This window comes from Spermophilus citellus (assembly GCF_964194105.1).
Source record: "Spermophilus citellus genome assembly, chromosome: 2".
In the NCBI taxonomy this organism is placed as follows: Eukaryota; Metazoa; Chordata; class Mammalia; order Rodentia; family Sciuridae; genus Spermophilus; species Spermophilus citellus.
This window is the reverse complement of record NC_138183.1, coordinates 1,115,220-1,129,814: the sequence shown is the minus strand read 5'-3', so window position 1 is coordinate 1,129,814 and position 14,595 is coordinate 1,115,220. Positions and strand designations below refer to the sequence as shown.

Here is a 14,595-nt window from a genome sequence, read left to right as displayed (position 1 = left end):
GCTTGTACTGTCCCCAAGGTGGAGAACCCAAAGGTAGATTCTGGGGTACACATGCTGGAATCCTATATGCAGCTATTGGGGTGGGCTCCCTTGACCTTGACCTGTACCAAGGTGGGGCCAGAGGCCCTATGAGAGAAGCCACAGTGATTTCTGCCACCCCAGAAAGAGCCTCTGCTAGGGAAGGCTGAGCAGGTGCACAGGATGGCCTGACCTTTGGTCACAAAGAGCCAGGCAAGTGAAATCCAACCCTGGGTCAGGGGCCAGGGGCCCTCCTGAGGACACTTTTACAGCTAGATGCTTGGCCCATCACTGTTGAGTGGGGCCCTCCCAAGGGGCCAGAGGCACAAAAGGGACTAGGCCCCTTGGTTAGAGCCAAGTCAGCCTGTGGGGCTGCTGAAGACTGATAACGGACAGAGTCCTCACCAGGCGGCTCAGCCTCACTCCCTCCAGCCTGGCCATGCGACCTCCGGGCCCCCTCCTGCCTGCCCTGGTCCTGCTTGTGGGTGAGTCAGCTGGTCTTACTGAGCTTGCTGCCTGGGTGCTGGGGACAGGTGCTATGCCAGTGCTGACACCAGAGTCCCTAGAGAAGGACGGCAGCCTGCCAAGGAACAAACCTCTCTGCCCGAAGGAGAGGCCCTGGGGCAATCACGGTGCATCTTCCGAGCTCTCTCTCTGCCACCTTGGATGGCAAGGCTTGTGGGGGACACTGGGTTACCCAATGCTGTGTCTCCTTGGGGGACATCCTCCTGGGAGCCCTTTTAGTTCTCTCCCGAGTGATGTGGGCTCCTGTACCTTCCTCAAGGGTGTCCCTCTTTTTTTTTTTTTATTTATTTTAGTTGTCAATGGACCTTTATTTTACTCATTTATATGAGGTGCTAAGAACTGAACCCAGTGCCTCACACATGCCAGGCAAGTGCTCTGCCACTGAGCCACAACCTCAGCCCGGGGGTATCCCTCTTTGAAGGCCCCATTCCCTGTGTACACCCACCTCTGCTCTACAGCCTCTGCTTGGCCAGCAGGGCTTGGAACATGGGGAAGTGCTCTGTTTGCTCCTGACAGTTTTTTGTGGGTCCCAGGTTCTTTCCTGCCTGATCCTGTGAGTCTGAGCCCCGAATTTGGGTGCCCAGTGTCCTGCACTGCTCAGGTCCATGGAACTTCCAGAGCTAAAATCAGTCCTGGGCAAAGTGGGATGGCCAGTTACCCTGCCCAGACCCACATGGCTGTCATTCTGCCAGCAGCATGGTCCCCAGGCTGGGCCTGGCTACTTGACTACTGCAGGAGCCCCGGCAAGGCCACATGCAACTTTGTGTGCGATTGCAGGGACTGCTCAGACGAGGCCCAGTGCGGTGAGCTGGGGCCGGGAAGGTGGGCAGGCCAGTGCTGGGGCAGACATCTGACCACCCACTCTCCCAGGGCACCATGGGGCCTTGCCCATCCTGGGAACCCCCTTCACCTGCGGCTTTGAGCAGGATACCTGTGGCTGGCAGGATATCAGCACCTCAGGCTACAGCTGGCTCCGAGACCGAGCAGGGGCTATGCTGGAGGGTCCCGGGCCTCACTCCGACCACACACTTGGCACTGACCTGGGTGAGGCCCCCACAAGTCCATGTGCATTCCCACCCTCCCCTCTTGCCCTGCTGCCCATCTCCTGACCTCACCACCTGGACCAGGCTGGTACATGGCTGTGGGAACCCACCGTGGGAAGGAGGCATCCACTGCAGCCCTGCGCTCCCCTGTCCTGCAAGAGGCAGCCCCCACCTGTGAGCTGAGACTCTGGTACCATGCAGCATCTGGAGGTGTGTGCCCAAGACCCCCAGAGATCTAGGGTAGGGTGGCTCTGGAGAGGGGCTGGAAGGAGAAAGGAGGATACCCACCCCAGAGGAGGGTGGCCAGGGCATAGCTGGCATGCTCAGGGGAGGTAGTGTAGGGCTGCAACTGCTCCAGGGCCTCCCCAATTGCTGCAGATGTGGCTGAGCTGCGGCTGGAGCTGACCCATGGTACAGAGACGCTGACACTGTGGAAGAGTGCAGGACCCTGGGGCCCCAGCTGGCAGGAGCTGGTGGTGACCACTGGCCGTATCCAGGGTGACTTCCAAGTGAGCTGGAGTGCTCTGGCTGGCAGGGAGGAGTGGGGAAGGCCTGGACCCCAATGGCCCTAAGGACCTCTGCTCTCTTCAGGTGACCTTCTCTGCTACCCGAAATGCCACGCACAAGGGAGCTGTGGCTGTGGATGATGTGGAGTTCTGGGGCTGTGGGCTGCCTGGTGAGGCCACCCTGTCTCCACCCTGGGGCCCTCACCACCTGCTCCCCTGCTCAGGCCACCTTGTCCTTTCCCCAGCATGCCCACTTACTCCAAGGTCTTGGGGCCAGAGTAGAGGTTAACCTGCTCCCACTCAGCCCCCCAGGCCAGCTGCCCCCTGGGGCACCATCAGTGCCAGAACAAGGCCTGCATAGAGCCACACCAGCTGTGTGACAGGGAGGACAACTGTGGGGATGGCTCCGACGAAGACCTGCTTACCTGCAGTGAGGCCAGGGCTACCCAGGACTGGGCTGGGCTGGGCAGCAGGATGAGACTGGGAGGAGGGACCCTGACCTCCAGGGTCCTTGAAAGACACTGGGGGCTGGTCTGGGAGGAAATACCTTGGCATGGTCATTCTGGAGGTGGAATAGCCAGTGTCCACTCTGGGGCTGGCCTTGTGGCTGCAGGAGGCCATAACAGCCCTGCTTCCGCCCAAGGCCACCACATGGCTACTGACTTTGAGTCAGGCCTGGGTTCATGGAACCACTCAGAAGGCTGGACCCGGAACCACAGTGCTGGTGGCCCTGAGTACCTTGCCTGGCCAAACCGAGATCACAGCTGGAACAGTGCACAGGGTGAGGTCCATGAGAACCCTGGCCATGGGCTGGAGGTATAGCTGAATTGATAGAGTGCTTGCCTTGCGTGCACAAGGCCCTGGGTTCAATCTCCAGCACCACAAAAAGAAGAAGTAAAGAATCCTAGCCATGGCTCTGTCTGCCTTGCAACTGCCCAGCAATGCCAGTTCACACCTGCCCTCTCCCCTAGGCATGTTCCTAGTCTCCGTGGCCAAGTCTGGCACCCCTGCTGTCCTCTCCAGCCCTGAGTTCCAAGCCTCAGGCTCCCACAACTGCTCGGTGAGACTTGGGGAAAGGGAACACATGCAGGCTCCCCTGTCCTGTCTGCCTGAATGCTGCAGGCCCTGACCAGCCTGAGGTCACTTACAGCTCATCTTCTACTACTACTTGCATGGGTCCGAGGTCGGCTGCCTCCAGCTGCTCCTGCAGATGCAGGGGCCTAGTGCCCCCCAGGACCCTGTCCTCCTGCGGAGGCACTGTGGGGAGCTGGGAGCAGTGTGGGTACGAGACCGGGTTGACATCAGGAGTGCCCATCCCTTCCAGGTGAGACTGGCCAGGTGGTGGCTGGGGGTCAAAAGGAGTGGGGTCCAGCCATTTACAAAGCACAAGTAGCATGTGAATCTGGAGTGGGTGTCCGCGAGCAGACCCCAGGGAGCACTGAGGGGCCCAGTGTGTCCCTGAGCATCCCTGCCTTCAGATCCTCCTGGCTGGGGAAACGGGTCCAGGAGGCGTGGTGGGCCTGGACGACCTCATCCTGTCGGACCACTGCAGAACAGCTCCAGGTGACTTGCCCAAATCCCTCCCCTGGCCTGCCCAGGAGAAGCACAGTTGCCCCCAACCTCCACCTGACCCCAGCTCTACCCCACAGGGAGGTCCGACCTACAGTCACTGCCTACACGACCTTGGGTCCAGGCCCTCCAGCCCCAGCCGTCCAGCTTCCATCCCCAGGAGGTCTGTGAGCTGGGATCTCTCTCTTGTGGGGACCTGTGTGTGCCCCCAGAGCAGCTGTGTGACTTCCAGGAACAATGCCCAGAGGGCGAGGACGAGCAGGAGTGCGGTGAGGCCTCCTGCAGAACCCTGCCAGTGCAGGCGCCCAGAGGCAGCGGGAGGCTCGGTGGCCATGGCCCTCCCTTTAGTACTGCTGCTGTTGCAGGCACCACGGACTTTGAGGCTGCCACGGCCGGGGGCTGGGAGGATGCCAGCGTGGGGCAGCTGCAGTGGCAGCGGGCTGCAGCCCAGGAAAGCAGGGGGCCCGGCAGGGACGCTCGCGGGGCTGCTGCTGGTGAGGCCCACCCAGAGTCTCCAGGGGTCCTTTTGAATTGGGGGTCCTTGAGCAACAGAGTGGTGGCCTGGAAGGAACACGACTGTGAGTGCCTTGCTTCCCCGCCCAGGGCACTTCCTGTCTCTACAGAAGGCCTGGGGACAGCTGAGGCCTGAGGCCCGGGCCCTCACATCCCCCCTGGGCCCCTCAGGCCCCAACTGTGAACTCCACATGGCTTACTATTTCCACAGTCACCCCCAAGGTACAGCCCACCGAGGTCCTCTGCCCAGGCCCAAGACACCCCTACATGGAGGGAGGGGTCTGGGGAAGGCTCACCCACCGGGACCCCTCCCTCCAGGCTTCCTGGCACTGGTGGTGTTGCAGGGCAGCTCCCGGGAGCTGGTGTGGCAGGCCCCAAGCAGCAGCACAGGACACTGGACGGTGGACAAGGTCCTTCTTGGAGCACGCCACCGGCCATTCCGAGTAAGAAGGGCAGTCCAGAGTGTGGGATGGGCACAGGCCTGGCCCTGACCTAAGTCCCTTTCTTCTACCATGTTGAAGCTGGAGTTTGTCAGTCTAGTGGACTGGGACATCCCTGGCCAGCAGGGGGCCGGGGTGGACAACGTGACAATGAGGGACTGCAGCCCTACTGCAACCACTGAGAAAGACCAAGGTCTCTCCTGCCCACATCTCACCTCCACCAGGGGGCTGCCAACGCACCTCCAGGGACCCCTAGAGCCTTTACCACCCAGGGCTCAGGAGGGATGTGTGGGTGGATGGGGTGCTGACCCCACCTTGCCCCCAGAGGTTTCCTGTAACTTTGAGCGGAATACCTGCGGCTGGCACATGGGCCACTTCACAGATGCCCACTGGCGTCGGATACAGAGCCATGGCCCTGGGTATGACCACACCACTGGCCAAGGTAGGAGGGCCTTCAAGCCGGGGGGCCCTTAGCCCTGGGAGCGCATCTCTGAGCCCAGCCTGTGCCTCTCCTGCAGGTTTTTTCATGCTCCTGGACCCCACAAAGCCCCCTGCCCGTGGCCGTGGTGCCCACTTGCTCACAGGGCCCCAGACCCCAGCAACCCCCAAGGAGTGTCTCAGCTTCTGGTATCACCTGTATGGACCCCAAATTGGTGAGCCTTGGAGCTGGCAGGGCCTCCATGGATGCCCCAGGAATCCAAGAGGTGTTTGGTGCCTGTTGGGGCCTCAGGGGTCAGCAGTTGGGGCTGATCCCCACAAACCCCACCACCCTGCAGGGACCTTGCGCCTAATCATGAGGAGGGACGGGGAGGAGGACACGCTGCTATGGTCGCGGTCAGGCACCCATGGCAACCGCTGGCACCAGGCTTGGGCCACCCTCCATCACCAGCTAGAGCCTAGCACCAAGTACCAGGTAAGCCTAGTGCCAGGCAGAGGGGTGCAGGGGGCAGGCCCCAGCCAGCTGACGCCCTCTACCCCCAGCTGCTGTTTGAGGGCCTCCGGGATGGGTACCATGGCACCATGGGGCTGGACGACGTGGCTGTGCGGCCCGGGCCCTGCTGGGCCCCCAGGCACTGCTCCTTTGAGGACTCTGCCTGCGGCTTCTCAACTGGAGGACAGGGCCTGTGGAAGCGCCAAGCCAACGCCTCCTGGGGCCCCCAGACAGACCATACCACAGAGACAGCCCAAGGTACTGAGCCTGGCAAGGGGTGGGTGGAGGACATCAGCCAGGGGCAGGCAGACTGATGCTGGCCACTCCCCAGGGCACTACATGGTGGTGGACACAAGCCCACTCGCACTGCCTCAGGGCCACGTGGCCTCCCTGACCTCAGAGGAGCACCAGCCTCTGGCTCAGCCCACCTGCCTGAGTTTTTGGTACCACCTAAGCCTCCACAACCCAGGTGAGGAGCTGTGGGCAGGGCCTGGGGAGTCAGTGCTGGGCTGGTGTCCCACAGGCCCTGTGCAGGGCTGGGGCACTGTGTGGATGTCTTCCCCACTGGCCCTGGCCTGGCAGGCACTCTGCGAGTCCACGTGGAGGAGGGCAAGAGACGCCAGGTGTTCAGTGTTTATGGCCACGGTGGGCTTGCCTGGCGCCTGGGCAGCGTGGATGTGCAGGCTGGGCAGGCCTGGAGGGTGAGTGCCTGGGCCCTGGGGGGCAGGGATCCTGGTTCCCCCTGAGCGCTGTGTGGCCAGACTGCAGAGTGCCTGGCCTGACCTGCAGGTGGTGTTTGAGGCCCTGGCTGCTGGCATGGAACACTCCTACATCGCACTGGACGACCTTTCCCTTCAGGATGGGCCCTGTCCTCGGCCAGGTGGTGCCCTCCTGCCCCTCCCTGGCGGGGGCCAGTGCCCTGGGATGGGCAATGGGGACAGCTCTGCTCACCAGCTGGTTCTTGCAGGGTCCTGTGACTTTGAATCTGGCCTGTGTGGCTGGAGCCACCTGGCTTGGCCTGGCCTGGGCAGGTACAGCTGGGACTGGAGTGGTGGAGACACCCCCTCCCGCTACCCACTGCCCACTGTGGACCACACCCTAGGCACAGAAGCAGGTGTGTACTGGCCAGAGCAGGGGACCAAGCTGGGACAGTGACTACCCAGCCCCACAGCCACTCTGCCATGGCACCACATGGCATTGCCTGCTCTTGGTCCTTAGGCCAAGGACCACAGGTAGGGTCAAGGGGACAGCTTGGCACCCTGGCCTTTTATTTCCAGGCCACTTTGCCTTTTTCGAAACTAGTGTGCTGGGGCCAGGGGGTCAGGCGGCCTGGCTGCGCAGTGAGCCTCTGCCAGCCACCACGGCTTCCTGCCTCCGCTTCTGGTACCACATGGGATTTCCAGAGCACTTCTGTAAGTTGGGCTGGGCCTTTGGATGCCTGGGTGTGGGGAGAGGGGTCAGAGAGGTCTGGGGCTCCACTTCACACGAGGCCAGGCACCTGACACCCCAGCCCCCATGTCCAGACAAGGGAGAGCTGAGGGTGCTCCTGAGCAGTGCCCAGGGCCAGCTGGCTGTGTGGGGCAAAGGTGGACACCTGCGGCACCAGTGGCTAGAAGTCCAGGTTGAGGTGACCAGCACCGAGGAGTTCCAGGTGAGACACTGCACCTCATCTGAGCTGCCCTCCCTCTTCTCTCCCTCCAATTCCTCACCCCTTTCCTTCCCCATCAGATCGTGTTTGAAGCCACTCTGGGTGGTCAGCCAGCTTTGGGGCCCATTGCTCTAGACGATGTGGAGTACCTGGCCGGGCAGCATTGCCAGCAGCCTGCACTCAGTCAGGGTAAGCACTGGGTTGCAGGTTGGAGACAGTTCCAAGGAGGCACCCTGCACACTGCCCAGGAGAATCCCAGGCCAGCCCTGTGTCCTCCCCACCTACCCCACTAACCCTCAGGGCCCCTCCCCAGGCTTGCCTCTGGCTGTGCTCCCTGGGCCCAGTGCAGGGCCAGTCCTTGGCATAGTTGCAGACAGCTGAGGTCCACGACCCCCAGCCTGCTGCTGTAACCTGTGTAGACAGTACCAACACTTTCTCATTTGAAGAGGGTGAACCCAGAGCCAGCAGGACTAGGGGAACCAGATGGCCCCAGGATTAATCCTCACCCCCAGGCATGGTGGGTGATTGGTGTGAAGGGCTCTTGTGCCCTCTGGCCCACAGGAGGCATGACAGCATCCATGATGGTGCCAGCCCTGGTTGGAGGGGCCCTCCTCTTCCTCATACTCCTGGTGCTGCTGGGACTTGGGGGACGCCACTGGCTGCAGAAGGGAGGCTGCCCCTTCAGGAGTAACAAGGACGTGGCAGCACCTGGCTTTGACAACATCCTCTTCAATGCGGTAGGAGCCCCCAGGTGTGGGCAGGTGGGGCCTGCCTTTGGGCTTGCTGACTGCAGAGATTGGGCCTCAGTGGTGGGTCAGGACCCCAAGGGAGAGCCCCACCCATCCAAGCCCTGCAGCACCCTCTGCTGCCCTTGCCTCTCAGTGGTTGTCACCAGGCTCCTCCCTCCTTTCTAGGATGGAGTCACCCTCCCAGCACCTGCCACCAGCAGCTCATAGACCATCCCAGACAAGGACCTGGCCCCTAAATGCACCTCGGATCTGGCCCCAGGCTGGATCCATCTTCATCCCCAGATACCTGACCTCCCCTGAGGCTGGTTTTGGGGGCTCAGAGGACACAGAGCTTCCACAGCCCTCCCCTGTCCAGTCACTGCCCACTTGTATGGCACAGGGTGCTTGCTCCATGAATAAATGCTCAGTCCTGAGGACTGCCCAAGTTTTCAAGCTGAGATCAGTTATCCATGCATTTCTGGCCACTGGGCGAGTAGCCCTCCTCAGGATTCCAGACCAGACCAAAGAAAGACCCCAGGAAACATGTTTTGGGCCATACAGCTCAGGACCAAGGATGACTCACTCTCTCCCATGTGCCTCACATGAGGCAGGCAGGGCCACAGACACAGGGCAGCCTTCAGGACCTGGAGCCACTGTTCAGATCCAGCAGGTCCAAGGCCCCAAGGGTCTGCAAGGGTCCCACCTGCTCTGCTCTCCAGCCTCTGCCTTGTGGGGATGCGAGTCACCTGCAGCAGGGACACTGAGGGTGACAGCACACGGACATGGTGACATGCAGCTGGCTTGGTGGGCGCCTGGCAACCACAGCCCCCCACAGCTCCCCCAAGCCTACTATACAAGCCTCCACCCCAAGATAAAGGGCTGAGCAATCCCAGGTTGAGGGGTGAAGCTGAGGACACCAGGGTTCCTATGGTACTGGAGCAGGGCCCAGGCAAGCTGCCTTTGGCCTTTGGACTAGAGAAGGGGACCCTGCATGCAGGCGTGTGAACAGACTTGACTGTGCTCCTAAGGAAGCTACGTTGACACCTCTGCCCCAGGGTGGTTCTGGGAGCTCTGGTCTTCCACCTCAGCTTGGCCCTGCTGCAAGGACTTGGGGCCTTGCAGGGTGTCCTCAGACAGGGCAGTGACACCCACACTGTGCTGTCAGGTACTGCCTTCCTGCCACTTCAGACACCACATGCCCCAAGGAGCCAGATGGGCTCTTGCCTGTCCCAGGGCTCAGCGAACAGAGGCGCGAGCAGGGCACAGCCAGGCGTTGCCCTGTGTCTGCAGGTGCCATAAGGTTGATGGATGCCCAGTCAATGTCTGAGCAGATGGGTCCCTTGGGTCCCAATGGGGTGTCTGTCATGAAGCTCACCTGTGGGACACAATCCCGCCCACTGAAGCCCAGTTAGAAGAGCAGGCTGAAGGCCACAGGAAGGGCACATGCCCATGGACTCTTTAAAGCTAAAGCAGAGAAAGCAGCACAGAGGCTGTGCCCTGGCCCATCCTCCGGACTCCCCAGGGCTCCCCAAGGCTCCCCAGGGCTCCCCAGAGCTCCATGCTGCGGCTGCTCTGAGCACATGCCCACGGCAGGAAGGTGCTGCTCTGCATGGGGTCCGAGGGATGAGGGCAGGGAGGAAAGAGCCAGGAGGAGCCAGCACTCTGCAAGGTTTTGCTTTGTTTGACAGCAGGTATGGGTTGAGGGCCCACAGGCCTGACCCCATGTTCCGCTTGTCATGTGAGAAGACCCACGTCAGTGCTGGTGGTCAGGGGAACCAGCCAGAAGAGCAGCCGGAACGCACTGTTTCGAGGCTTTGTGCTCATTTCGCCCGCGGGCCCTTCTCGATAGGCTTCCCGATGTCCTTCCCCCGGAGCTTGAGGCCTGCAACAAGCCAGGACCCTGCTCACCACTCTGCAGCACCAGAGTGCCAGCCTGTCAATCCCAGGTTGGCAGCAGGCGTCCATTCTGCCCTGGGCCCCAGCTCCCTTCCCCATTTTCCTGGGCTTGCCTGGGGAGGGGCTACCTCATTCCTGGCAGGGCTTTGCACACAGGCATGACTAACTTTTGCATCTAACGTTTAAAAGCATGAACTGCTAATTTAGAAAGATGGGGACAAACATCTTATCCCAGAAGAGCCCCTTGTTCAGCTACGGCAGAGGGGCACTGTGGAGTAGACTGTGGTGTGTGGCTAACACCTTGGAGGGCAGATCCCAGAGGGCCATGGTCCCTCTGTACTCAGCTCAGGGAGAATGCTGGCTGGCAGCCAGAGGGAGATATAAGGCCAAGAACCTGTGACACTATTTCCTTAGGGCTTCAAACAGCACAGGCAGAATCCTAGTGGCCTGACCTCAGACAACAAGGCCCCAGGTGCTCCCATCCTACCACCTCCCAGGAGAGTGCTGCCCTGCCAGGACTAGGCCAGAGGACACTCACCAATGGCTCTCTCGATTTTCCCCAGAACCTGGTTATTTGGAATGGCTCGTCCACTCTCGTAATCTGCGATGACTTGCGGCTTTTCATTGATTTTCTGAAGAGAAGGTGTGCCTTAGATGCACCGACCCAGTGGGGTGTGCTGCAGAAGCCAAGTCAGCCCCCACAGGGCAGCCAGCTCCCGGAGGCTCAGGCCTTACCCTGAGCAGCCAAGTCTCGGGAGAGCGAGCCACAGCTGCTCTGACCTGGCTGCCCTGGAAGCTTTGGGTGCAAGCCCAGACTGAAGGCCTGAGAACCACCAGGTGGTGAGCCCACCCCACCCCAGCTGAGCATCAGTTCCGGGCCTCCCCAGGCCCACAGCTGCCAGAGCCTCACCGTGGCCAGGTCCTTCTGTGTCAGCCCCTTGCTCTGCCGGCCCCGCTGGATCACTTTGCCCACCTCCAGGGTCACCCTGTCATGGTGCAACTCCTCTGTCTCCCGGTCCAGCTTGGCTGTGTTCTTGGTGATCGAATGCTGCTTGTTCTGGCCAGCAGCCCCTGTGGTTCAGTATGAATAGAGCAGAGGAAAAAGTTGCAACTGACACAAGGAAAAAGCAATTTCAGAATGTTGATCAGACCAACAGGCTTCCCAGGCCCACGGTGACACTGGCCCCAAACTCACAGGCCTAAGAACACATACTACCAGAGCTGACTGACAGCTTAGGAAGTGGGTGGAAGGTAATGGTCTGGCTGACCTCACACCACCCCCAGCTCTCCAGTGCTCCTGACACAGGGCCTCAGCACTGCCTAGCCACTGCACAGCATGGCAGATGACCCTGGCAGCACGTTCACATTTTGCAAGTGGAGACACGGGTACCTACATTTCTTGGACGTCTCCACATCTTCTCCTCGTCTCTGAGCTGCTAAGATGGCCTAGAAAGTTAGAGAACGGTCTCTGATCAAAACCAGCTTCAGAAGTATCAGGCACACAGTGTCAGCTGCTGTGAGTCAACCCACACTCCACCAGCAGCTCTGAAGGGCTAACGTGATGCTGGGCCCCACAGGGCAAGCTGGCCACAATGGTCCCACAGCCACGGATTTGCAGCCTATGGTCTGGTTCTATTTTTTCTGTACTAGGGATTGAACTTGGGCACTCAACCACTGAGCCACATCCCCAGCCCTTTTTTATATTTTATTTAGAGACAGGGTCTCACTGAGTTGCTTCACTCTTCACCCTTGCTGAGGCTGGCTTTGAACTCATGATCCTCCTGTCTCAGCCTCTTGAGCCACTGGGATTACGGGTGTGTGCCACTGCGCCTGGTGCTTCCCATGTTTTATTTTTTATTATTTTTTTTTTTTTAAAGAGAGAGTGGAAGAGGAGAGAGAGAGGAGAGAAAGAGAGAGAGAGAGAGAATTTTTTAATATTTATTATTATTTTTTAGTTCTCGGCGGACACAACATCTTTGTTGGTATGTGGTGCTGAGGATCGAACCCGGGCTGCACGCATGCCAGGCGAGCGTGCTACCGCTTGAGCCACATCCCCAGCCCTTTTTTTTTTTTTTTAATTTTAATATTTTTTTTTTTTAGTTTGCTTCCCATGTTTTAATCACCCATGATCAACCTCAGTCCAAAATGTTACATGGAAATGCCAATAATAAACATAAGATTTAAACTGCATGTTCTGAATGTGTGATGAAATTTCATGTCCTCAGCACTCTGTCCTACTGAGACACAAATCCTTCAGCCTGGCACCCATTATTCACTCAGAGCCTTCCCAGTTATAAGATCAATTGCCAAGATATTGACACAGTGGCGCCTGTGTTCATGTAACCCGCACACAGTACCCTAATGCCCCTGCACAGGTCTCTGTGGTTCACTTCCTCTCCTCATGTAGGTACTGTATTGTCTCACTTCAGCACAGCAAGGAAAACACAGGAGAGACCATGTTCACATTCACGTAACTTTTACTACAGTACATGGACATCCCTATTGGTCTTACTGTGCCTAATTCTTACATTAAACTGCCATAAATATGTATGAATAGAAAACAGAGAGCACACAGGGTCCAGAATTCCCCAGAGTTTCAGACATCCACTAGGGCCTAAGGATGTGTCCCCTGAAGACAAAGGGGACCACTGTATACAAGCACTTTTCAATCAAATACATAGATAACTCCCAATAAACTGCTACTAAGAAACAGTTCACTTCTTTTGTATTAAAAAAAAAAAAGAGACTATTGGATTCTTTTTAGAAATTCATATTTGAAATAGAGTTACTTCTCTAACAACTCTGCAAAGCAGAAAGGAATGCCTGCTGGCCTGGTGTTGCCTCCTTCGAGTCTGACTCCTAATGAGACAGATGACGCATCCCACAGAAACCTGCAGTCTCCCTGGAAACATGACCAATAGCAGTGATTCTGTGGGGTCCACGGTCACTGAGCATTAACATAAGTCATCTCTTCATGCTTCAAAGAAGTAACTTGTGAGCCATTCTAAGTGTAATATGTTCAAAGATGCTTTTCAAACAGTTCATGTGACTCCAGCTTGTGGATATTAAGTTTCCTTGAAAAGAGAGTAAATTTGGTTTTGACTGTGCAACTGATAAGCCCAAGACTAGTGGAGAATGCCTGACTCCAGGACCCCAGCCCTTCCAGGCCTGGCTTGTACTGTGTATCTAAGACTCCAGCCAGAGCCTTTCCAGATGACATGGATGCACCAATGACCACTGGAGGGATGTACTACAGTAGTAACCTCCTGCCGCTCCTGCCTCCAACACCACTCAGGACACAGGATCTCCTCCCTCTGCAGGTCAGAAAGGCAGGGTCCACCTGCCAGCAGGGCCTCGGGCCGCCCCGACCCAGACAGCACCTCCCACGGCCCATGTTGCACTTTGCTGGGCTCTGTGGGCAGCAAACCACTGACACAACCTGTAGGCGCCAGGAGGGAGAAAACCCTCAGGGAGGAGCCTGCCCTGCCTGGGCCCAGTGGCCCTGCCCCTCAGTCCACCGCTGGTCCCCACACCCCCACCCCAGGTTCACTGCCCTGTTCTCGCACCTGTACCCGACGGGGCCCCAACTCCACAGTAGTCCCCTGCCGCAGCGCTGAGTTCTTATTCCGTTCTCCAACCCCTGACCCTTGTCCCCAGCCTTGCCCAAGTCTCCTTGCCCTCTGCCCCTAGTCCCTACCCCCACCCGACTCCTCTCCAGGGTCCCCAGGGCTCCCACCCCACGGTTCCTGTGGCGGATCCATCCCATCTCGTCGAAATTCCCACGCCTGCGGTCTTCAAGCGCCCCCCCCGTCCCCGCCCACTGCCCCATTCCCCGACCCAGCCCAGGACCACCCCGCCCGGCCCGGCCGCTCCCCGGCTGGCCAGGCACCTGCTTGGACTTGGCCTGCGCAGCCGTGGGGCCCTTCTTGCGCAGCACCGTCACGGTGTCCCAGTCGCTCTCGGCCATGGCGCGGCGGCGGGGGCGGCGGTCCGACGGGCGGCTCCGGCAGCTGCTCGAGACCCGGCGCGGCGACGCGACGTCCCCTCGGCGCCTCCCCGCTTCCGGCGCCTGCGCCGATACCCCGCCCCCGTATCCCATTGGCCCGAGGCCCGAGGGGCGGGCACTTTCCACAGATCAGGGCCAATCCGCGCTCGGCTCGTCTGGGTGGCGGGTGGCGGGGCCGCCTGCGGGCGACGTGGGGAGGCGACGTCAGGGCCCCGCGGCCGCAGAGTCCCGTGGCCGCTGGGGGGCGCCGGCGCGGGCGTCAGCGGGAGAAGAGGGGTTCGGGGAAGAGGGATGCGGGGCCCAGAGAGAAGAAGGGTGCGGGAGAAAGGAGATGAGGGAGCAGAGGGGCTCGGGGAAAGACCGATGCGGGCAAAGGAGGGGAGCAGGGGACCGAGAGAAGAGGGGGCACCGGGAGAGGGCTGCGGGGGAGGAGGGGCATCGATGGGGGAGTGAGCCCTGAGAGGGGTGTTGGGAACCGGGCGCACCTGTCGGGGGGCGGGGGCGGGAGAGGAGGTGTGCCTGTGGCGGTGCTGCGCCTGGCCTGTCGGAGGACCGGTCCCAGAGTCCCCAGCGCTCAGGCCCCGGCAGGGCCGGGCAGGTTTGCACAGCGTGCTCAACCTTGCAACCTGGACGGGCGCCTGCTGGGGCCCACACCTAGCTTCCTGGCCACATCTTTGGGGATGGCCAGGGCCTGGCCACGTGGACAAAGTGGTGCCCAGGCAGGACTTGGGAGATGCACTATCCTAGCTGTCTTTGTTAGGTCCGTTCATAC

At 59.8% G+C, this 14,595-nt stretch overlaps 2 protein-coding genes across 4 annotated transcripts; one reads left to right on the top strand and one right to left on the bottom strand.

Moving 5' to 3' along the window:
• Positions 1-159: 159 nt before the first annotated feature.
• On the top strand, positions 160-9,252 carry MAMDC4 (MAM domain containing 4). 3 transcript variants are annotated; one of them, XM_081280921.1, is made up of 28 exons: positions 160-1,346; positions 1,414-1,587; positions 1,671-1,796; positions 1,965-2,095; positions 2,178-2,262; positions 2,397-2,522; positions 2,736-2,873; positions 3,064-3,152; positions 3,243-3,416; positions 3,571-3,655; positions 3,742-3,930; positions 4,027-4,155; positions 4,265-4,396; positions 4,493-4,617; positions 4,696-4,807; positions 4,940-5,056; positions 5,133-5,267; positions 5,391-5,527; positions 5,596-5,803; positions 5,877-6,014; positions 6,128-6,246; positions 6,335-6,425; positions 6,513-6,659; positions 6,823-6,957; positions 7,069-7,196; positions 7,274-7,382; positions 7,755-7,930; positions 8,108-9,252. In XM_081280921.1, exons 1-28 carry the CDS (start codon positions 1,190-1,192, stop codon positions 8,147-8,149), a joined length of 3,654 nt encoding a protein of 1,217 aa, XP_081137047.1. In that variant the 5' UTR covers positions 160-1,189; the 3' UTR covers positions 8,150-9,252. The 3 variants fall into 3 exon arrangements, with proteins under 3 accessions (XP_081137047.1, XP_081137046.1, XP_081137045.1); XM_081280920.1 differs by having other exon boundaries at positions 6,335-6,659; positions 6,823-7,196; XM_081280919.1 differs by having other exon boundaries at positions 3,742-4,155; positions 6,335-6,659; positions 6,823-7,196.
• A 330-nt stretch (positions 9,253-9,582) lies between these two features.
• EDF1 (endothelial differentiation related factor 1) lies at positions 9,583-13,891 on the bottom strand. Its single transcript, XM_081280918.1, has 5 exons — positions 13,707-13,891; positions 11,212-11,263; positions 10,728-10,888; positions 10,356-10,449; positions 9,583-9,803 (listed from the first exon to the last, which is right to left on the bottom strand). Exons 1-5 carry the CDS (start codon positions 13,782-13,784, stop codon positions 9,742-9,744), a joined length of 447 nt encoding a protein of 148 aa, XP_081137044.1. The 5' UTR covers positions 13,785-13,891; the 3' UTR covers positions 9,583-9,741.
• Between the last annotated feature and the right edge of the window lie 704 nt (positions 13,892-14,595).

What these genes read in the sequence shown, in the direction of transcription:
- MAMDC4 (XM_081280919.1), top strand. Translation starts at nt 1,190, where the DNA reads ATGGCCAGTTACCCTGCCCAGACCCACATGGCTGTCATTCTGCCAGCA. An exon ending in CTCAGACGAGGCCCAGTGCG is followed by an intron (nt 1,347 to 1,413) that starts GTGAGCTGGGGC and finishes CCACTCTCCCAG; the next exon opens with GGCACCATGGGGCCTTGCCC. An exon ending in CGAAGACCTGCTTACCTGCA is followed by an intron (nt 2,523 to 2,735) that starts GTGAGGCCAGGG and finishes CTTCCGCCCAAG; the next exon opens with GCCACCACATGGCTACTGAC.
- EDF1 (XM_081280918.1), bottom strand. Translation starts at nt 13,784, where the DNA reads ATGGCCGAGAGCGACTGGGACACCGTGACGGTGCTGCGCAAGAAGGGC. An exon ending in TGTGGAGACGTCCAAGAAAT is followed by an intron (nt 10,889 to 11,211) that starts GTAGGTACCCGT and finishes ACTGAACCACAG; the next exon opens with GGGCTGCTGGCCAGAACAAG. An exon ending in CACAGAAGGACCTGGCCACG is followed by an intron (nt 10,450 to 10,727) that starts GTGAGGCTCTGG and finishes CCTTCTCTTCAG; the next exon opens with AAAATCAATGAAAAGCCGCA.